This window comes from Podarcis bocagei (assembly GCF_964188305.1).
Source record: "Podarcis bocagei genome assembly, chromosome: 5".
In the NCBI taxonomy this organism is placed as follows: domain Eukaryota; kingdom Metazoa; phylum Chordata; class Lepidosauria; order Squamata; family Lacertidae; genus Podarcis; species Podarcis bocagei.
The window spans coordinates 35301019-35325496 of record NC_138129.1 but is presented as its reverse complement, the minus strand read 5'-3'; the positions used below and the strand labels follow the sequence as shown (position 1 = coordinate 35325496).

Below are 24478 nucleotides of genomic sequence, written 5' to 3'. Positions count from 1 at the left end.
AGGCACAACCAGACATGCAGGCACTTGCTTCGCAGCAAGCAGAGAAACTGGGTTATAACCAAACGAGAAAACAGTAACATAGGGTTGTAGTCTACTAACTTTTACTTAGAGTAAAAAGGTAAAGGTACCCCTGCCCGTACGGGCCAGTCTTGCCAGACTCTAGGGTTGTGCGCTCATCTCACTCTGTAGGCCGGGAGCCAGTGCTGTCCGCAGACACTTCCGGGGTCACGTGGCCAGCATGACAAGCTGCATCTGGCGAGCCAGCGCAGCACACGGAACGCCGTTTACCTTCCCGCTGGTAAGCGGTCCCTATTTATCTACTTGCACCCGGGGGTGCTTTCGAACTGCTAGGTTGGCAGGCGCTGGGACCGAACAACGGGAGCACACTCTGCCGCGGGGATTCAAACTGCCGACCATGCGATCGGCAGGTCCTAGGCGCTGAGGTTTTCCCCACAGTGCCACCCGCGTCCCTTTTACTTAGAGTAGACACATTGAAATGATTAATTTAGGTCCATTCATTTCAATGGGTCTCCTCTGAATAAAGCTTACCTCAATACAATTCATAATATTGCGGTTCATAGCTATTATCAACGGGAAAATGTGGCTCTAGAATGTCAATACTATAACTTTCAGGCACCCCTAGGTGTGGATCAAACACTTCCAGAATCAATGACAAGAGATTATTATGAATGTCATTAGTTAAATAAGCCTCTCAGCTAGAATGTTTTCTTATAAACATTTAAGAGGAGGGTTTTGAGTTCCCAAACATCACCTGGTATTATCATGTACTAGTGAAATTGGCTTTTCTTTATGATTGGCATAAAGCTGACCAAACAGTAGTAGTAGAAGAAGAATATATTGGTAAGGTATTGTTTGGCCTCCTACAGAGCGAGATTTCAACATTCGTTTGTCAAATAAATATCTATTATTGTTATCACTGGAAAATTTCACAAATCACTCTGATTTCTAATGACTTTAAAAATAAAGGTGATAGCTTACTGACAATATTATACAAGGAGTTACTGAAAGTCTCAGGTAAGTTTACAGGAAAATGTTTTTTGTTGATCAACTTCTGGAATAATATCCTGATACTATGAACCATGTTGTTTTCTGTGTTGCTGTTGCTGTGCCTTTTCTCATTTATATTTTAAGTATTAATTGTATTAAGTGAATATAGATTATTGTTATTTCTTTTCTGTTCATGTTACATTACCTTTATTCTGTTTAGCAGATCTATCGGTCTGTTCATCTATCCATCCATTTCCCCCCAGATTATTCCCAAATTCAGCATATTTGGATAGCTGAAGAAGAAAATCTGTGTAGTTCCCCCTGTTCCTCAGAAAGAACCTGATAAATTCTCCAGAGAATTCAAAATTTCATCAAAATGAACTGAAACTTGTGCAAAATCCCATTAATTGCAATAGGGGGCATGCATAAGAGATGTTTCCTGTAAATTGGTCCTTTAGGTCAAAATTATTGTCTCCTAATGTGCCTTCCTTAAACGGACATTCTCTCTCTACATTACACTTGTCTGATGGCACAGTGCCATATGCCCACCATCTCTTGCTTGGGGACATTGGACTACCCCATTCACCAAACTGGCAACCACATTCTGCACTAGCTGCAGTTTCTGGAGCATTTTCAAGAGAAGCCTCACACAGAGCACACTGCAGCCGTCCAGATGGGAGGTCACTAGACTACTGAGGACTACTGAGGCCAGGCAATTCTGACCCAGGAATGGTAGTAGCTGGTGAAGCAGTCTAAGCTGAGCATAAGTCACGGAGGCCATTTCTGACTGCAATTTCTGATTCGAATCTGGGAGTACTCCCAGATGTCAACCTTTTCATTCAGGGACAGTGGAACCCCTCCCAGAGAAGGTTGTCTGAGAACTGGCCACCCATGGCACCTTCTTTTTATGAGGATTCAGTTTAAATTTATTGGCCACCATCACTGCTTCCAGGCACCAGTCCAACACGTTCATAGAATTCCCTCATTCAGATGCAATGGAGAGATAGAGCTGTTTGTCATCAGCATAGTAATGACATCATGCTCCATGTCCCCAAATTACAGCCCCCAACAGTTTCATATAGATGTTGGATAGCATGGAAGACAGAATATACTCCTAAGGGACCTCATAGCTCAAAAAGCCATGGGACTGAACAGCAGTTTGCAAGTGCTACCCTGCAACTAATAATACAGTGTCTCCAGCTCCGAACCCCAGGATTCTGTGGCCAATTATGAAAGCCACTAAGAGATTAAGAAGAACCAGCTGAGCTCATTACCCCTGTCTCCCTCCTGATAAAGGTTATTGGTCAGGGTGACCAAAGCTGTTTCAGTGCCCAAAAATATCCAGAAACCAAACTGGAATGGGGCTGGATGCACCTGCAGCAGCATGGCCACCACCCTCTCAATCACATTATCCATGATGAGATTTATAGAAATTGGATGATAGTTTTCTAAAACCTTTGAGTCCAGGGAGAGCTGCCTCAGGAGGGCTTGTACCACTGCCTATTTCAAGGTGATGGGCATAACTCACTCATTTAGTGAGGTGTTAACCACTCCCTAGACTCGTGATGCTTAGAATATCTAAGCCAGGCTTCCTCAACTTCGGCCCTCCAGATGCTTTGAGACTACAATTCCCATCATCCCCGACCACTGGTCCTGCTAGTTGGGATCATGGGAGTTGTAGGCCAAAAACATCTGGAGGGCCAAGGTTGAGGAAGCCTGATCTAAGCCTTAGACACTTGCTGAAGCTGCTAGTGCCATGGAAACTCAGTTCTTGTGCATTCTATCCCTTACTGATCCATAATTAGAATGGAAGTTACAGTTTCCATCATGTGCTAAATGTCCGTACTGAATGGACACCCTAAGGGCAAATGTGCTGTGACAGATGTGGAGCAAAAACAAAGAGCTTTACAAATACTTGTTTATCTTTCAAGACACTTTAAATGCTGGCTGACAGTGGGAAGAATGAAGATTGGGGCTATATAATTTGGGACATGTTTTATGCAAGGGGATGGGGGAATCTTACCATATATAATGCACTGAAGCCAGAATGGTTATGGGTGTGATCCTGGTGAAGCACTCTGAGGTGCATGAAAGCTGCCCAGCGTGGCTGGGGCAACCCAGCCAGATGGGTGGCATATAAACAATAAAATTATTATTATTGTTGTTGTTGTTGTTGTTAAATATACATAAGCATATACAAGTGCATGACTACATAAACTGAACAGTGAATGGCACTGTGGTGTGGTTTATAATCTTTTCAAGGAGGGGCCTGAATGACAAAGGGATGCATGTTCTTAGGATGGAAAGAAGTGAGCCAGTTTCTTCTCAGAGAGGCAGGGCAAGCTAGCAATAAAAACAGTGGACTTTTTTTTGTTCTTATGTACTTTGCAATGTTGTTTTGGTTGGCAGGAAGCAAGTCCTAGTTGAAATGGTTTTTAAAGTTTCTGTTAATGGTCTAAGAAAAAGAAAAACAAAGGCAGATCAGTGATGTGCTCCACAGGCTACAGCAGGCGGACCACACACAAGACTTGGACATTCATGGATTAGCCTGGACAAAATAAATAGGGAATGGATCAGAGTGAGAATATACTAAGATTGCTGGAGCTGAAGAACAAAAGAACATAAGAAGAGTTTTGCTGGCTCATCTAGTCCAGCAGCTTGTTCTCACCGTGGTCAACCAGAGGCCTATGGGAAGCCCCAAGCAGGATAGGAACACAGGAGTACTCTCCTGCCTTGTGTCTCCAGCAACTTGTATTCAGAGGAATACTACTTCTGATAATAATTGGAGAACACAGCCCTAATGGTTAGTGGCTAGTAGTTATTGTTCCCTTAGTCTCCAGGAATTGACCAAATCCACTTTTAAAGCAGTCCAGGTTGGTGGCCATCACTACATCTTGCAGAAGAAAATTCAATGGCTCAACTACATACTATGTAAAGAAGTACCTTTTTTTGTCTCAGATTGTCTAACATTCAGCATCACTGGCTGGCTCCTAATATTATGTAAGGTGGGGGGGGGGAGAGAGAAATGTCTCTCTATCCACTTTCTCAATACTGTGAATAATCTTAATCACCTCTGCCATGTCCTGCTCCCTTAATCACCTTTTTAGAAACCCCAAATAAACCTTTTCTCATAGGGGAGTTGCTCCAGCCCCGTAATCATTTTTGTTTCCCCTATTCTGAACCTTTCCCATCTCTACAAAGTTGTTTTTGAAGTGTAGAAACAAGAAATTCACACAATATTCCAACTGTAGCCACACCATAGATTTGTATAACACCACTACGATGGTGGCAATTTTGTTTTCAATCCCTGTCCTAATGATCCATTAATATGGAAGCTGATTTTTTTCCATAGTTGATGCACACTTGAACTAACCAACATTGCTCATAAGATCCCTTTTCTTGTATATACACTATACAGTGGTACCTCGGGTTACAAACACTTCAGGTTACAAACTCCGCTAACCCGGAAGTAGTACCTTGGGTTACAAACTTTGCCCCAGGATGAGAATGGAAATCGCACGCTGGCAGCGCGGTGGCAGCGGGAGGCCCCATTAGCGAAAGCGTGCCTCAGGTTAAGAATGGTTTTGGGTTAAGAACGGACCTCTGGAATGAATTAAGTTTGTAACCCGAGGTACCACTGTATTAGCCAAGCACAGAAGGCATACCGTAGTTAATACATGGTGATAGTTGATGAAGGAAGCTAACAAAATCCACCCTGCCTACACATTGAGATATGCCTTAGATCATGGTGCCTCCCATTTCACCAGATCCCAGGCACAAGGTAGAGGAGGGCAGCAATAAATACCTGCAGCCACAAGGTCCGGCCCTCCCTAGACAGAAATTTGATATGCCAGGCAGTCCAGCCCAAGGACTAGCAACCTTTTGCTAGACAAACAGGCAGAGCTAGGCAGTGTTCCTGGAAAAACTGATGTTTCCAAAAGGCAGTTCTGAATGCGCTTTGTTTGAACAGTTGATCCCTGGAAAATTGTTCAGATTGCTCCTTTGGGGTGTCAAAGTGCCCTTTGCATTACTGTAGTTCCCATATAAGGTTTTTATTTTATATATCACATTTATAGCCCTCCTTTTCTCCAAGGAGCTCAAGGTGGGGTACATGACTCCTTCCCATTTTATCACCACATCAACTGTGTGATCTAGGTAAAGCTGAGATACAGTGACTTGCCCAAAGTAACCTTAATGGACTGAGCAGGGATTCAAACTCTAGTCTCCCAGGTCTTAGTCCAACAGTCTAACCATGGTGTGTTTGCTAGCTGGAACTTTTATACTTCTAGGGATAGCATCATGGTCAGTTCGGCCACAAAGTTAATTGGACTATCCTTTGTTGCTGCTCTGGGGGGCAGGATGGGAAAGGATGAGGAGAGGAGGGGTTGTATGGAGCTCTCCCTTTATTTCATTGAGAGTTGAAGTTACACCACCCCTTTTGCAAACCTTCCTTGCATCTTAACTAGACAATAGCAGTGCATAATAACAATTAACTTTGGTGTTTTGCCTTCTTATAGGGTACGATTTCAGTATTCTGTCCACAATCTCCAATTTATTATTTGGTTGGTAGGAATAATGTGTGTTTATTTCATGTTTTGTGGGTGCATCTGAATAGCCACTTGGTTTCCTGGGTTTCTAAAGTTTATTTATTTTCTTCATTTGTATGCCACCCTTTTACATAAAGTTCCCTTTTACATAAAGTTCTCCAGGCAGCTTACAATAAATAATAATAATAGATTTTTTAAAAAAAACACTATTGAGAGGTCCAAATAACGAGATAACCCGGGTAAACACAAAAGTAAATCTGGGTAGATCTGGCACTCACAAAGATTATGTTTGCATTTAGAAAAGAAGGTAACAGGAATGATATTAGGGGGGAAAGATACATGCTCATTTTACAACCAGGGCTGAGTTTAGATCCAGAACAGACCCATAGAATGTAAAATAGTAAGGCTAGATTGACTAATGAAAGATTGCTTATTTATTGAACACCTACACCATAGTTTGTTGTTAAAGTCACAATAGGCAAACACTTCTCTAAATTTTGTACTGCAGTTCTCCAAAGTTGCCTAATTCACGCATTAAGGAACATAGCATAAACATCTGCACTGGTTGCCAACTTGTTACTAAGACAAGTTCAATGTTTTCCTTTTGGTATATAAGATCGTAAATGGTTTACTTGCAGGTTTGCTTGACCCATATGTCCCCATTCAACCACTGTGGAACACTCATTTATGCAGTTGTAAGAAAACAGGTCTTTTAGCACCTAAACTTTGGAACTCCCTGTCAATGGACATCAGGAAGGCCACTTCACTGTATTTTTTTTTTGTATTTTTTTTGGTGCCTGCTAAAAACATGTAAGCATGTACAGTAGATGCTGATGTGTTTTAATCTTTTTTCCTTTAATTTTAATTATCTTCAAATAATTCTAATAGTTTTTAACTGGTTTATTGACAATTTAAATATTCTTTTGTATACTGCTAAGAGGTTTGCTGACAATCATGTAGTATATAAATTATGTTGAATAGAATAAATAAATAAATTTGGCCTTCATAAGCACAATAGCTGGCTGATTATATGTCTTGGATGACTAACAGTGCAATCCTAAACATCTTTACTTGGAAGTAAGTCTCATTGTGATTTACATCCATGTAAGTGTGTTTAGGATTGCAGTGTAAACAGGGTATGGACTCAGAAAAGGGGAAGTGGTTAAGAGCGGTGGACTCATAATCTGGTGAACCGGGTTCGCCTCTCGGCTCCTCCACATGCAGCTGCTGGGTGACCTTGGGCCAGTCACACTTCTTTGAAGTCTCTCAGCCCCACTCACCTCACAGAGTGTTTGTTGTTGGGGAGGAAGGGAAAAGAGAATGTTAGCCGCTTTGAGACTCCTTTGGGTAGTGATAAAGCGGGATATCAAATCCAAACTACTACTACTACTACTACTACTACTACTCTTCTTCTTCTTCTTCTTCTTCTTCTTCTTCTTCTTCTTCTTCTTCTTCACAAATCTCCATATATGAAGCGGCCTCCTCCTCTCCTTTGCCAGATCTGCTTGTCCAAATTGACTCACAATAACACATCCCACAATAACACAATAACACAGGGACGCGGGTGGCTCTGTGGGTAAAACCTCAGTGCCTAGGACTTGCTGATCGCATGGTCGGCAGTTCGAATCCCCGTGGCAGGGTGAGCTCCCGTTGTTCGGTCCCAGCTCCTGCCCACCTAGCAGTTCGAAAGCACCCTTAAAGTGCAAGTAGATAAATAGGTACCGCTTTATAGCGGGAAGGTAAACGGCGTTTCCGTGTGCTGCGCTGGTGCTGGCTCGCCAGCTGCAGCTTCGTCATGCTGGCCACGTGACCCGGAAGTGTCTTTGGACGGCGCCGGCTCACGGCCTCTTGAGCGAGATGAGCACGCAACCCTAGAGTCGGACACGACTGGCCTATACGGGCAGGGGTACCTTTACCTTTACTTTAACACATCCCATAATAACACAGGGAAAAATCAAGGCTCTCCTGAGATCTCACTAGCTCCTGAACCAATTTATGGCAGCATAACCTTCTGTAGGCCAGAACTGATTTGCATGAAGTGTTGTTGTCAGTTGTCAGTAGCACACACGCAAACACTGATACCGATAATTAGCAAAGGGAGAGGGATGTTATTACAAAATGAGGCTAGAAGGCCTAACATTGCAAGAGATAGGAGTGTCACATTACTATGCAGAGCACATAGGAGTACATTGCTCTGCATAGTAATGTGACACACCCGCCTCTTGCATTCCTAGGCCTCTGGCCTCACTTTGTAACAACATTCTCCCTTCTCTCTGTATGTGGTGTGATCTGCCAAAGGATGAGACGCTTTGTGCATGTGACAAAGGGAGCTCTGGTCAATGAAAAGGTTCTGCCACACACACAAGAGTCACTGTGTGGAGTGTTCCCATTGAGGGTACCAGTTAGCCAGTCATGCCCACTTCCATGATATTCCACTCCGTTCCATTCCATTCCTCTCTCCTGTTTTTAGCTCCCTCTTCCCTCCAACAGCCAGCCTGTAGTCCATGCTGGCTCAGCATAATCATTCCTCATTGGATAGTTTTGGGGATCCTTTAGACATACCCTTCAACGCAACATGGGAGAAAACCAGGAGACCATCTTCTGGGGCTGCACTCCCACATGGGTCACATGACCCATACAAGATCCTAGCCCTGAAAAAAACACTCTTGGGGGCAAGATTGCGAGAGCAAGATGTCCCATGCTTTCATGGGGGAAAAGCAGGATGCCCCAGTTTTTCAAAGACAGTTGCAGGGTATGCTTTAGAGTATTTCTTCTTCTTCTTCTTCTTCTTCTTCTTCTTCGGGGGAGGTGGGTCCCCCATGAAGCAGCAACCCACTTTCCTCCCACCTACCCACAATCCTCCATGTCCCCCCTCACCCATGTATGTGGTGGCTGCTCCCACCACTTAGATGGCAGCATGCATGGAAGAAGAAACAAAACCTTGCTCCTTCTGGTGTCTACCATAGCAGGGTACTAGGGACAGGTAGACCTGTCCAAAGGTGGGGAGAGGGGAGTAATGAGGTGGCAGAGAGAGGGAGAAGAGGACAGAAAGAGAGTGAGGGAGAGATAGCCATAAAGGAAAGAAGATGGCAGAAACATAAAAATGGTGTCCCACCTACTTTTGGCTACAGCCCCACCCACCACTGGCATGCAGTCCCTGACAGATTACTCCTGGGGGAATATGGCCTTCAGCAGAAAAAGAAAAAAAGAGTCCCTGCCCTTGGCTTCCTTAATCATCCTGCCTACCAAGGCATATAACTAGCCAGCTATCCCTGTTATCTATATCATCAAATTTGTATTCAGACTTAATCTTTCTATTATTACATTATATTTTTCCTTTAATCAGGCGACAATTGTGCCTTGTGTGGGTGTGCTTGCATCAGGCACAAGTCCCTCTGGGGAAAATGGAGTACTTGCTTGCTCATCGTTAACCACATTGCCATTCCAGGAGCCTATATCTGTTAAAATTCTAGCTTGATGTGCCCTCACCATTTATGCAAAAGCAGTTGAATCATTCGTGTAAGGCCACTATTTACCAAACTATAGTGTATTCCTAAGCATATTGCTCTCTTTCTTTGAGGAGAACATCCATTAACTTCTTTCTCTAACCCATCTCTTCTCCATTTTCCTCCTCCTATTTCCCTTTGTAAAAGAACTGAGATGGTATTCGGTTACCCTGCCTTGGGTCTTTTTCAAAGGAGAAAAAGAGGATATGGAGACTGGCTGGCTTCCTACTTGCTTGCTACTTTAGAGACCCATTTGATTTAAACTCCCATTTTGTAATTCTCTGATTTATTACATTGAACTTCTTAATTAGCAATATATGGTACCTGTGTTTATTTTGAGATGTATCTCCACCTAGTGGAACACACCTTTGCCCAACATGTCTCCCACTGAATAGCCAATCCATTTCCCTCAATTAGGTAAGATTGTGGTAGATTAGGATGTGACTGCAGTACAGCAGCCTTCCTTAAAATGTTGTCCTAACATAAATGATGGTTTTCCCGGAAGACAAAGATTTATAGTTTCCACAACTCTGAGAGGTTTTGACAAGTTCCAGCTTAAGATCTCAAGCGTTTTGGCAGGAAAATAGGACCAGTAAGACCTTTGATTGCAATCAATGGCTTGGCAGAGCCCCAGAAACGCAGAACAAAAATGCTTTGAACAAGCCTGGTGCTCAGGGTGTGTCCCTAGTTTTCAGGGCGTGCAGGATGACTCACAGCATTATCCTGTTGTACCAAGTGCACAACATGCTGCATGCGCGAGACTGAGCACCTGAGCTGTGGCTTCTTCAAATTCCTCCTGGTGTTGACTTCCACCATCCAAGTTTCCTTCGAAAAGCTGCAGCAGCTCTCCTTTTAAAGCTCCATCTAGTCTCTTAATTAACACCTTTTTATACTCAGGCAACCAACCCACCTCCACAAACTCCTGCTGCCTGAGGGACGGATTCACTGTGAAGCATTTAACACTAATCATGATCAGAGGCTTACCATAGACCTTGAGAATGAACAAGTCTAACAGTTGCCAAGAGGAATTGATTATGTGCATTTTTATTGCCAGGCGACATGAAGAGGTCCATCACCGGAAGTCCCCTGAACAAAAAAAGTTGCATCTGCTGAGGCTGTCCCTGCCATGCAGCTGGTGAAGTTTGAAAACACATACATAAAACCATCTTGAATTAAAAATTGGCAACCCTCCTCTTGAGGTGGTTCTTGACCTTAGTTTTATTTGCTGTTTTGCTCTTGCAGGTTTTTCTTATCTTCTGAAGGTGGTAATTTTTGCCCATATCTACATTAGTCACTATCTTGAGGGTCTTTTCCCCAAATTGTAACCTCTTCATGGATGCAAATGAAGCAAAATAATTTAATCTGTGATCTGTCTGCTCATCTTCTGAAACCTTTCCTCATTACTTGTTTGCAATAGTTTTATTGTGGTCATTAAATAAAAGAAAGCTTCCTATATCTCATGTTTTGTTACACTTCAGCAAATAACTGGTTGAAATGAGTCGTTCTGCTTTTCTGTTCCAGGTTCAGGGTGTTCTGTGCTGAAGGGGAGTTGATATGTGTGTAAGGATAACATGCATGGGTTATAAAAAGAAGGTGACACATACTTGTCATTATAATAGCTACTTAATTGTTTGGCACTGACTATTACTGTTGACATGAGAAAACAAGCAAAGCATAACCACCAACCATCCAACCATCATCATTGCCTAGTTCTCCAAGATCAAAGCAAGGAGATATGTTGGCTGTATTATAATAGGTCCAGATGACTGGAGCAGGTATTCTAAGGCATGTGTTCAACAGTCAGGTCATGTATCCATAGTAGTGACCAGGGGAGGAATGACCTCTGGGAGAAGGAATGCCATGGTGCATCTGCAGCAGCACAACCGGACACCTTCATCTGCGGCAGCTGCCACAAAACATGTCTTTCCTGTATCAGTCTCTACAGCCACAGCAGGTGCTGCAACTTCCAACAGTTTGGCTTCACCTCCAAAGGGTGCCAGCAACAAATGCTACAATGGAAAGCAAGAAAGCCCAAGTTCGATTTGCATAATAAGGGTTGCTATATTTTGAAGAGCAAACAGGAGGACACTATGATGACTCTCATTTTAAATACCCCTACTATATGTAGGCTATAGAAGCTGTGATATATTGCTGAGGGGAACAGGAACGGAGAAGTGGAAAGCAAGTCTTCAACCACCAGTTATGTCTAAGTCTCATCCAGAAAGTATAACCAGAGACATTCTGGTAGATTTAAAAAATCCACCCGGACAGACATTTTATCCGTGAAAAAGAGGTCGTGTCCTGGAAAAAGAGGACACATGGCAGCCCTAGAATAGTGTTGCCAGATCAAGAGCAAATTTCCACAGTAAATTAAGATGAACAAGGTAAACTTGGCAGGAACTTAGGTTCTAGCTCAACATAGTAGTTAATGGAAGAACATTTCTCTTTCAGTGTGAATTTATTGGCTCAGTTCACACGTCACCATAAACTGTAGTTAATGGATTACCATGAAAATGTTGGGGTGTTTTGTTCCTTCCTGCTCATGCTGTGGAGAAACAAGCCATGATTTTTTTGTCTGAACATTATGCCTGAAATAAGGATCATGACTATGGTGTCTGACCACAATCTGACCTGGTTTGGACATAATGCTTCGACAGGGATCATGACTTGTATTTTCCAAGTGCAACTTGGGAGAAGTGGGGCAGAGTGAAGTAGAAGTCATTTGCTTGAGCTCAGCATGCTATGATTTATGGCTTACTATGACATGCAAACAAGGTCACTGAAATATACCATTCCTCATCACTTACCTTCAGCAAAAGTATTTTATTGTATTCACTTACTTGCAGGCAACTCTGAGAGCAATTTGGGCAGGTATAGAGATCAAAAACAAGCAAAGGTGAGGAACTGAGCCTTCAAATCCACCTTTTTTGCTTTCTAAAAGATTATTTATAGATTTAATACAATGTATATTAAAAACATAATACATATAATGATATACAGTGGTGCCTCGCAAGACGAAATTAATCCGTTCCGCGAGTCTCTTCGTCTAGCGGTTTTTTTGTCTTGCGAAGCAACCCTATTAGCGGCTTAGCGGATTAGCGCTATTAGCGGTTTAGCGGCTATTAAAGGCTTAGCGGCTATTAAAGGCTTAGCGGTTAGCGGCTAAAAGGCTATTAGCGGCTTAGCGGCTTAGCGGCTTAGAAAAGGGGGGGGAGCAGAAAAAAATCGGAACACTTACAAGACGTTTTCGTCTTGCAAAGCAAGCCCATAGGGAAAATCGTCTTGCGAAGCAGCTCAAAAACGGAAAACCCTTTCGTCTAGCGGGTTTTCCGTCTTGCGAGGCATTCGTCTTGCGGGGCACCACTGTACTACATTTTCATGCTAACATATTAATGCCTAGTTCATGGTTTGTTTGTTTGTTTGTTTGTTTGTTTGTTTGTTTCATAGAATTGATACATCACTTGAGAAAACCCTCAAACCTATTTACAAAAAACAAGGAAATCAAGGAAAAGTTCTAATAATTTTAAAAAACAATATGCACATAATCCTTCATCTGAGTTTGTTTTATGACCCTTTTCTCTAGATACACAAGCATATTTTTGCTGAATCTATTTAGTGAACAAACAATGTTCATTCCTAAGCAGTAGGGAGCTTATTTTTATTCATAGATGGAATGGGATGAAAAAACAGAAACAAAATTAGCTTTGCCACTAGAGACAAAGTGTTTTGTGTTTTTGGAAAGAGATTACAGAGCATTGTTGGAGCCAAGGTATACATAGCTGAGTTTTTCAACCCATAGTTTTATAAACATTGGGGTGCTGGAATCTGTATAAAAATTATGGAAACGGAGCGCTCTGACACTAGGCGCATCCATTGTGTTCCACAGAGCAGTCTGGATTAAAAGAGGGACCAGACTGTAATTAATAGAATGCATTGATGGATGACTGCCTGGTCATTCCAGCCCTTATCCTCTAACTTCCATGACCAGAGCCTTGTATGCCCTACCAACGCTGGGCATTGCAGTTTACCCCATCACAGATTTATAGTTCCCAGCCACCCTTAGCTCAGCAAACCTCAGAATTCTTTGGGGGGGGATACACTTTGGATGTACTGTTAAATGTGCAGTGTGTATGCAACATTACTTTCAGTTCATACAATGTGGTTCCATACCCCTCACTGGCATATCACCTAAAAAGCTACCTCATCACTTTTCTTACTCTAATGCTACTGGACATGTTCTGTAGAAGCAAATGAAGCCCCACTTTGGCCCCACAGTGAGAATAAGATATCTGCTGTTGCCGCCACATCCTGCTCCTTCTGCTGGGCGTCTGGTGGAGGGTTGAGGCCTCCTGTTCACTCAGTGCACATCCCAGCAGGACACAGCATATTTTTTCCTTACTATACCAGAGCTCTTAGTGATCTTCTGAAGCCCAAATCCACAGGAGTGGCAAAACCTAAGCAGGTGAAAGCATAGTGGGGGGGGGCAAGATTCAGTGACACCCACAGAAACCTTAAAGTAGGCTGATAACTCTTTTTCAAGACCATTTTGCAGCAGCTGTTTTAGAGCATTTATGGCACAGCCCATGTGGAATTCAGGCACGGTTCCTCTTTGCTGCCACCATTTCTCTCTGCAATCAATATGTCTGGAATTGTTTTGTGGATTAGCAAGAAACACCTGATTGCTAATTAGTGACCTAATTTGGAGCATGGGAAAGAAAATAAAGATTCATTCAAAGATAGGGACGGGGTGAAATTCAATTCAGTTTGCATTGATTAATGAAGCAATACGCAGAACAATACACAAACTAAAATGCAACCATTATTCAAAATGTATGCTTCTCCAAATTTTGCAGCAGTTTTTCAGCCAATCAATGGATGTATACACAAAATGCATATACTTGGATAAAGTCAACATACAAATGCATATATTCTTGAAAACAGCACACAAAAATACATTATATTAAGGGAAATGGCTTTGCAGAAATATATGTATTAGGCAGAATTTCATGCAAAGACGTGCATTTTAGGATAAACTTGCAGTAAAATGCTGCTGAATGTTCACAAGGACTGAAATATTCACTAACTGATACGGAAATGTGAAGAACAAGAGTGGAAAAAGGAAAAAAACTGCAATTGACAGATTTGCCCATCCCTATTCAGTGTAGGAGGTATTAACGAGGTGCAATGAGGGAAACATGCCAAAATTAAAATTATTCAGAGAAATCATTTTTGTCAGCGATAGAAAGGAGAAGATAAAATTATGTAAGATGCAACCTCGATGTTACGTTTTACCCCACACTGCCCACCTGCCATGGTTGCTAATCCTCTGCTACATTTATGTTAACTTTTCAAAGCACAGTCACTTAAATAGCAGCAACAACGCGGTCACCAGCTCTCTTGCACCTGGATGAGTGTCTTGTGTTGCCTTAGATCTGCAAGCAGAGTACAGAAGTGGGTGTGTGCAGACATAGTCTTCAGGCTGTATATCCAGTCTAGCAGAGGGCGTGCCTGCTCACTCACACACAGGAGAGCAGAGTGTGGGGAAAGAGCAGCTGTCAGCAGACGGACGTATGGCAAGGAGGGCTCCCTGACATTCTACACCCGAACAAGACCTTTTTTTTTTTGGTACTGCTGTTTCTGTTTTGTTTTTTAAGTCGCAAAAGAGAGACAGGTGACATCCCACCCACTGCCACCCCATCTGCAACCATGCTTCACTCTCCTTCTCCACTGAAAACAGCACTGGCTTATGAGTGCTTCCAGGACCAGGCCAATTCTACTCTAGCGTTGCCCTCGGATCACAAGCTGAAAACTAGGGGGACAGGAAAACAAAGGGTCCAGGAGCAGGTGATGATGACGGTGAAACGGCAAAAGCAAAAGACCTCCCTTTCATCAGCATCGAATGCAGCAGGACACTCCAACCGAGGTAAATACCTATCACTGCTTGATTAACAAGGGATGACCGCTGAGTGTGAGAAATTTGGCTGTACAGCGCTTGCCCCATCTGATGGTTCTTTGAGCTTAAGAATGTGTGGTATTGGGCATTGTCCATTGGAGTCAATACAGCTGGTGTCATTTGGTTCTCTTGGCAGGTTTGTGTTGTGGTGATACCAAGGAAGTTTTGCAACATCTTGAGGGATAACTAGGGATTTGGGGATCCCGGTCTCAGTAGTTTTGTAGCTTAGTGCCAAAATGATTTCAAGATAGGCCATGGGAATCTAGTTAAGCTGAAGGACTTTGATTTGGATTGTGTAGGTTGATTTGGAATTGCAAGGTGGTGCTAAGAGCAAATGCTTCTGCTTTGAGATGAAATAGGTTGGAGCTGAACATCTTCTAGCCAGTTTCATCCTCAAGATTCCCATAATTCTATCGTGAATGGCTGGTACAATTTTGCGAAAGTTAACCACAGATAAATTCCATGGACTTCAGCAGGAGAGGAAACCATTCCAATTTAGAGTCATGGAATCATAGAAGTCAAGCAATTCCCACTAAAACCAATGAGATTTGTAATGCACAATTTAACTTAGATCTAAGGGTTTGATATTATCTGGAGTCTTGACAGCATTTCAAGTCTATTTATCTACAAATTGGAAATGGTATGCACCCCAGCAGGAAAGTTGTCTGGTTGAAATTAAGGCATGTCCATAGATCTGCTGTGACTGTCAAACAGAGAATGTTGTTACTACTTATTTGCACCACTGATCTAAGTACTCTGTAACTTTCCAGACAGTGAAAGAATATTCAACATTAGTCATTCACAGAGCAGACGCGCTGAAACCAATAGATTTACATAACCCAAGTCTATGGATTTCAGTGGTACCTCCAGAAGTATAACTTAGTTGGATTTAACCACCCCCTGGTTTTTATTTTACAGCTCGTGTGTCAACTTCTGCACACCTTAAACTGCAAATGATCTTGAAAAATACACATACACACATATATCAATTAAGCAAAGTGTGTGGTTTTTTGCTTTTTACATCACTGTTCTTAATTAGTGCTCTAAGATTATTGAGCAAACCCCAAAGCCTTGCCTTCTGTCTCCCCAGTTCATGACATTGTTATTCAAAGAATGAGGTTTTTAAAAATCTAATTTGGGAGCACTTTAACACACACCTTCTTTTGTATGAGACAGTGAAGTTTCATGATTTCAAGCTGCTGCTTCTTTTGAAAATCTTTGGGAGTGAATCATTCAAGCTAAAACCACATTTATAGATGTACTTTGTATTTTCATGACTAACGTCTTGAGGAATTTATACTTAAAACTACTCCAGCAGATTGTATGCATTGTAGGGAGATTGTGAGAAGCAACTAACTATGTGAATTAAGAATCCTAAAATGAAGCAGAATGCCAGGTAGTTGTGCATTATGTCCCTGGTGGTCCTTAGGGATAGCCAACAAGACATGCCACTCTTGTCTGCATGGCAGGACACTTGGCTGAAGAACACTGTGGAGCTGTGTCTTAACATCTTATCCGTGTGTGAGATAATTTGTCCTTCATATCTCAGACTTGAGAGCCAGACCCATGGCCCTGTAAATTTCAGCTCATTTCGGAAAGGATAAGACTCCATTAAAAGCAAAGAGTGAAGTAATGTGTGACAAGAAGCAATTGTCTTTGGCATTTCTTTCATTTATATCCATATATTCCATGATCAAAATAGCAAAGGATTCTATCAGGAAAGGCTATCCTCTGTGTATCCTCTATGCATAGCAAGGCAAAAGGATTTGCCTATGGTCACTCAGCAAAGCTATGCACAACTGAGTGTGGATATAAACCCCTTGATGTTCTGTTACATGAAAGATTTCAGGTTACGTGAAGGATTGCCTGTTGCTGCATAGACCAGTAAGATCACTTGGATCATCTGAGGAAAGTTTACTTGGGGCTCTGACCCTATCAAATATCACAGGGTGGTGACCCCAAAACAGGCTTTTTCTGTCATTGGCCTTGCACTGCAGAATGCCCTTCTGTCCGTCATACGCAAAACATCATCAGCTTCAGACTTCCTGTGATGATATACCTTTTTATCCAAACGTTCCCTGACCCACAAGATTTGGACTGTCATTTCTGCATTCCTGTTTTCATCTGTTTTTATTTAATAGGGTTTTATGGGTTTTTAATGTTTTGCCTCTGTTTTTATTGTACTGTTTTATTGGTTTAATGCTATTTTGTATAACACTTAGAGGGTTTTTCCGGTTAATATTAGGCAGTTTAAAGATGCTTATAAACAAATAATTGTACCCCAAACAATCCTCCTGGGATTAAATAGGTCACCTGTTTATTCACAATCGGGTTTGATAAAACAGTGTCTCCTTGTAACTCATATATTTTGCACCAAGGCTATCCTTTGTAAGCAGCTTCTGTTATAGTTAAGACTTCAGTTGGTTGGTTAAGTGTTATGGGAAAGTGGCTTAGCTACCGGTAGTTTTTAGAAATGTGACAATTTTTATTCAAGAGATAAATAACAGTTACTTAGATCAAGGCCCCTTGGATGTTCTGGGCTACTATTGCTGTCATCCTTGTTACGCTGGCTTGGACTGATCAGTGTTGAAGTTCAACAGCGAACTTCTGGAAAGACACTTTGCGTATGACTTTTTCACGTTTGAGAGACTGGGTGAAAAAATTATTTGCTCTTGATGTACGTGCTGAGGAAAAGATATTCACCATGACCCAGCACATTTGTTGGGTGTTAAAATCCCATGCTAGCTACACAATTTTTCCAGCGAATAGATTGATTTCCAAGTTGGAAAATAATAATATATGAATTGCCTTTCATAAACTTGGGATACTTGGTTTGCTCTGAAAAGCTTGTACCAGCAACCTTAGTCTATGAGAACAGGAGTGGTTAGTTGCAGCACAGATTGAATCAAACATCAGATGTTCTCAGCTTTGGTTTTGGGTATCAAGGAGAACTCTGAAAGACATGGCTCACACTTTCTTTCTTTTTGATCACATATGCATCTGAGGCCGAATTTTGTCTTTTTAAAATAAAAAGCAGTCTAATGTGGCTTTATTTGAGAGCTGCAGAGTGTGAAAGTGAAGTATTCATTTCCCCATTCCACTCCTTTAGTTTGTCTACCAAAAATTGCCCCCTCCCGACAAGCTGTTTTCTGATCTTATGGGATATGCTAAGGATCATTCCTTTGAGTTGCTCATCTCCTTGTGACTGACTCCTTATTTCTTTTCCAATATGAGTGGGAAAGGAACTTGGGGTTGAAGGACAAATGGCAGGGAGGGAAGGGTTAAAGCAGTCCCTCCCTCATTATTCATCAGCTTCCAACCACAGCTTTCCAAGGCTGCTTTTCGGTTTTAAGAAAAGCACTGGGAAAAGAGACACAGAACTCTGTGTTGTGGAGAAGAAGGGTGTCAGTGCTTCCAGATGAGAGCTTAATATTTTAAACCGCCATTGAGATATAATTGAAACTCCTGTCACAAAGAAAAAAACTCCACAAATTTTTTGTTTTTAAAAGAATTTATTGGATTGTCCACTGGGAAGAGTAAATCTGGATTAAACGAGGAAAAGTCCTTGCTGACATTTTGATGTCAACAATGTTGCATGGATGCCGCAAAAAATAAAATGAAATGAAATAATTGCACACATGAAGAGCATGCCATCCCACAATAAATACCCACCTGGAAGCACCCTGCATGTTTAAAAAGGCATTTCAGGATACCAATACAGCAACAATTGGAATTTGTGTTTATTATGTTAGGTCTACTTTTTATGTAAGAATGACGGCTTAGTGGGATCAGCTAGGCGGATGTTATCTAGTAAAAACAGAAAACACAGTATCTTAAATCCATCAACTGGGTTATTTACACTTTTGTTTTGAGCAGTAACCCAAAGTATTTATTTCTATAATTTACATTAAATTCAATAAAATTATTGCATGTTTTCTAAAAGAATCAATATTTCAATTTTGACACAATGCTATTCCTATGCAGCGTAGACTTGTTGAAATTAATGAACACAGCTAACTTGGGTCCATTAATTTCAGTAGATCTACTCTGAGTAAACCTTTAGTGAAAATATGTCATCTGCTTTCTAACATAATCTCCTCTAGGAGTTGTAGATGAATCCCACAGACCTTCTGTTCCTGCCTGAGAAACAAAATGGTTTCATGCATTGGTCTTCTATTAGATGTTGTCCAGAAAATACCAATACCCCAAAAGAATTCTTTTTTAGGCTGGATAAGGGATACACACCCTTTTCAAATTAATTGTACATTGCAAACTTATGATTTATGGCAGGATAGTATTTGATGGATGTAAAGTTCATAAAGTGGTTGTGTAACTAACATCTGAGCAACAGTAAGTTGCTAAAATTGGATGGCAATCTCTCTAGAGTGCTGATGGAACACAGATAAGAAATTGCAGAGAAATAGCTGTTGCTGGCAGCCTGCCTGCCTGAAAGGTTGCTAACATAAAGTGCAAAAGAAGTGGAATCCAAAATTAAGCCTAAATTGAGCATCTATCATAGAAATAAAAATAATAACTAAGAACAGAATTATTACATTGGAGTAGACATAGGTGACTGACGTCATTGTAGAAAAGGAAATAACACAGTTTTTCTCAATGGATAGATTCGTAAGGGTAATAAAGTCCATTCATTTTCAGAAAGCTGTCACAAACTCAGTTTTTATAGACATTTTAACAGTCCCTGGATAATAGGAAACATTTGTGTGTGTTATGATGTCATGATGATTGGTTTTAGATTAACTGTTATCATTGTAGATAGCTTGTTGAACAATGTAGATAATGTTGAACAAGACAGATAAATGGAGATTCTGCAAATGGAAAGCATGGTCGCAAGATAGCATCTTTGGTGAGCAATGGCAGTTTGCATCAATGTACAAGGAGAGAGGGAAGGAGGATTTTGCCTTGGTCAATCAATAAATGTGAGCTTCCGATGTTGTAAATGGCTATTAAACAGAATAAAATCAAGATTTGTGAATTTAAGGAAGACGTATTTTGGGTTTTTTCTTAGCCTTTCTTTTAAGGAGTTGCTTGTCACTGATCAGTGGCATCTTAGGTTCATTTTACATATTAAAGGTAAAAAGCTATTATACTTTGTATATGTATAATATTATATATATTATACTCTGGTAAAATGAGTATTTAGCCAATAGTCAATGATGTCTTACTGAAGTGTGAATCTGTATGCTACCTGTTTTAAGCATATATATTATACTTTATATTTTTAGGCCAAATGTAAGCACTTGCAATGCTTCTTTAGGTACCATGGGAAAATTTCAACCACGAAATTTGAACCATTGAAATAAATGGAAATTAAGTGCATATGTCTTGCTGAATCTTACCCATAATGCAACAAGAATGGTAATGGCTCTGTAGTGCTAACCTGGCCCCACCCATCTCCACCTCCCCTTTGTGCAATTGACGTTCCACATTAATATAATGTATTTGCATTCATTGCAACACACACTAGGCTTTGTAGGTTTACTCAGTTGTCAATTGGTTGCATATACAAATGAAGCGTAACATTTTTAAAGCAGGTGTCCCACCCCCCCACCCCATTGTGCAGATTAGTATAATTTTTAGATGCTGAACAATAATAATATTGGTGGTACTTGCAACTCCTCACATGAATGAAAGGAATCCATAAAGTATTTATTTATTTTTCTGGAAAGTGTTACTAATGACAAAGGCAAAAAGAAAAGAATTATGTGAACTAAGTACAGTGCTACCTCTGGTTACGAACTTAATTTGTTCCGGAGGACCGTACTTAACCTGAAACTGTTCTTAAGCTGAGGTACCACTTTAGCTAATGGGGCCTCCCACTGCCGCTGCGCCACCAGTGCGCGATTTCTGTTCTCATTCTGGGGCAAAGTTCTTAACCTGAGGTACTGCTTCTGGGTTATCAGAGTCTGTAACCCGAAGTGTTTGTAACCTGAGGTGTTTCTAACCTGAGGTACCACTGTAGACAGAAAGTATCATCGTGCTTCTTCGATTGGTATCTTCCAGATTTACAGCTAGAGAGGAGTAGAAGAGGCCAGATCTTTACTAATGCTTGGGAATGTAGATGTACTGCCTATCATGGCTGCAAGGGATGAAACTGCAGCACATGAACTCAGACTCTCTGCACATTTGGAGACAATATGGCACACCTTGGTCAATGCTATATGCTTCATGTGCCGATTAGGAACATATGAAGCTGTCTCATATTGAGTCATGCCATTGGTCTGCCTAGTTCAGTAATGGCTACGCTAACTGGAAGCGACTCTCCGGGATTTTATTTTTTTTTTTTTAAAATATTTTTATTGGGTTTTCACATTTTATATAAACACAAACAAGACACCAAAACAAACATAAAAAACAACGAACATGAATAGTTCCCGAAAATCTTATTTTCTAACCCTAGTCCTTGACTTCCCCCCACCCCCTCCCCTGCATCCCTATTCCCAAACTTATGTCAGCAAGTTGGCATTTCTTCCCTCTTAATATTAGTCCTTTTATAAAAAACAAAAATAAATTTTCCCTAAGTTGGACCCCAATTCTCTTCCCTCGATTTCTCATTTTTTCTTACATAATTTTCTTAATACTAAACCCCCTGGTCTTGAGTGTTGTTTAAATTTGATATTTCCCTCCCTCCCCTCCCCGCTTTGCGTCCTTTCCCGAGACATGTCCAAAATAACAGTTTTTAGCCTGGATTCCGGATATCCGAGGCTCTCAATTCTCTTTTAGTCCCTCTCCGCCGGTTTTGTTGGTAGTCCTTTTTGTCTATCATCGAGTCTCGAAAGATTTCCTTAACAATCAATCCAATCAGTCCATAGTCTCTTCCCATATTTAAAAGCAACTGCTGAGGAATTTCCACAAGGCCTAAATCTTGCTGATAGTCAAAATCAAAGTCTATGTGGAGGCCCCAATTGTACTTCTTTATTTCGAGCTCCTGAATTCCATAAAGTCCCAGGGCCTCCACTTTCATCTTCTGTATCTTTCGTAGGCTTAGAGTGGATTTAATCCAATAGTCTCCTTGCTTGTGTTCTCCAGATGTCGGCTTCTGGTTAGTACTTTCCCAGATAACTTGTTCTCTTTCTTGTTTTGTCTTCTCCTCTTCTTTGTTTATTGTTTCAAATTCAGCTGTGGGTTCTTTCTCACTCAGGCCCTCACTACTTTCAGCAGAACTACTTGTTTCCAAATCCAAGGTCGTCAATTGTTTACTCATAGCTGTAGTCTGCTCCTGTAGGGTTCCCACCAGTGAGAACATTCTTTCGATTTCTCTCAGTATCTTTCCACCCACAGCCATTGTAATTCCACAGAATTCCCCCTAGAGGGAATCTGGTTACTGAGTAACCTTTTCTCCAACAATCCTCTGTCCTATTATTGTTTCTTTATTTCTCAAAATTTTAGTTCAATTGTAACTCCTTTTAATCCGGAGAGGTCTTAAACAGCAATTTTTTTCACTATTAATAGTCCATTTGACAGCTTTTGACAGCTGTCAAATTCTGCTCCTCTATACAGGCTCCAAAGCAGGTCGCTCCCGGGCCCGGGAGGGAGGGTTGTTTACCACAAAACAAAAACTCTTCCAACACTCCACTCTCCTGCTCAAATTTACCTTTCTAAATCTTGGAAGTTACTGTCTTTTTAAAACTCACCCTTTACAGGGTAGGCACTCCAGCTTAGTTCTTATTTCGTTGCTCTGGATCGTCTGCAAGGGGGGGTGTGGGGACTTCCTTTTAGCACACCCCCCGGTCGTCTCAAATTCAAAAAGTAAAAGTTTTAAAGTTCAGTTCCAAATTACTCACGGGTTCTTTTTTCAGTCCGAATTTCAAGGAAGGAAGTCAGCGCTCTCCAGTTATGGCTCGCGGCTTCGCTCAGCGGCGGTAGCGGTCGACTCTCAGTGCCACGCCGTCCCCTGTATCCCCTCCGTAGCCTTTAAAAAGGCTCATTGCGAATCAGGGGGGGCGCTTAAGGCACCCGCCGAGTCTTCAGTCCGCAGGCTTCCGCGCCTGCGGTTTTTAAGGGTCCCCGTGTCGCCGGCACGGCAAAGACCCATCCACCGCTGAGCCGATTCCCTCCGGAGCTCGGAGGGAATCCGCCATTTCCCGATCGCGCCAACCCGACTCTCCGGGATTTTAGACAGGGTTCTGTCCCAGCCCTACCTGGAGATGCTGGGGATTGAGCCCTTCCCCAAATTGTGAGGGGGATCCTTAGATAGTAATGCCATTTCATGACTCCTCAACAACAACAACAACACAGGCAAGTAGCATGAGGTGAAAACTGTGTAGAACATCCACAACACCATATAATTTAAGCTGAAAATCCATATAGAAGGACTGAAACTACAGTGGTACCTCGGGTTACATACGGTTCAGGTTACATACGCTTCAGGTTACAGACTCCGCTAACCCAGAAATAGTGTTTCAGGTTAAGAACTTTGCTTCAGAATGAGAACAGAAATTGTGCTCCGGCGGTGCGGCAGCAGCAGGAGGCCCCATTAGCTAAAGTGGTGCTTCAAGTTAAGAACAGTTTCAGGTTAAGTACGGACCTCCGGAACGAATTAAGTACTTAACCCGAGGTACCACTGTAGATATTTTTTTATATGTTAAGAATTTAGTGTCAAAGTCTCTTAGGGTGTGTCACATGCTTCAAAGATCAACATCTTTTGAGTGCTCATTGCCTCAGAACATTTGTGCATAGTTTAGGACTTTTAAAGAGAAATAACATTTGTTTCCCCAAATGCTGGCCATCTACATATTTTACAACCCTGTTTTGCTTTCACATTGCATTTTAGTCCCTTTTGCTTTTAGTTATTGCAATCTTTCTTTTACTCAGAAATGCATTGGGATAATGAATCACTCACTGTGCACCTTTCTTCATTTTTCATGTTAAATGCACTAATAACACACTATAGCACTGTGTTGCTACTATTAAATGTTTGATTTTTTAAACCAGGTTTTTAAAAATGTAGGGCCACTGGGGGTTTCATGAGAGCCTTGCAGTGCAATATTATACATGTCTACTCAGAAGTAAGCCCAATTGGCTTCAGTGGGACCCATGTAAATGAGTAGAGGATTGCACAATACAAAATACTTGGTCTCACAACACCAATTACTGTCAGCTGATAACAAAAATGAATTGTAGTAATGTGCAGAAAGGTGTGGAGAATGCCCACATGTGAGATTCCAGATGTGTGTCCTTTCCTTCAGCACCATCAGGATTCCTGGACAGCTGATATCTTTCTAAACATGAACTGTGGCTTAACCTTTGTCTATCACTTTCCATTTCAAAGATAAGGTTAACCAGCTGGATAGACACACGTCTTTATAAAACACACACACAGCAATCCAGAGCTACAGGTATGCTGCAAAGTACAAACACAAGTCGGCATGCCAATATTTGTTTTCAGAAATTCTGGCAATTCAGGCTAATCTCCTCTTTCTTCGACAAGTAGCAATGTTTTTGAA

General features: G+C 41.5%; 1 protein-coding gene and 1 long non-coding RNA gene across 2 annotated transcripts in view; one reads left to right on the top strand and one right to left on the bottom strand.

The window, feature by feature from the left end:
• The window catches only part of LOC308587310, a 242547-nt gene that overhangs the window by 185469 nt on the left and 32600 nt on the right, over positions 1-24478 (bottom strand). The window lies entirely within an intron of this gene.
• PKP1 (plakophilin 1) overlaps positions 14555-24478 on the top strand; it is a 50271-nt gene continuing 40347 nt past the window's right edge. Inside the window, exon 1 of the mRNA XM_081194709.1 lies at positions 14555-14984. Within this exon, the coding sequence (XP_081050835.1) occupies positions 14768-14984 (217 nt within the window). The 5' untranslated portion in view covers positions 14555-14767. The remainder of the gene's footprint in view (positions 14985-24478) is intronic.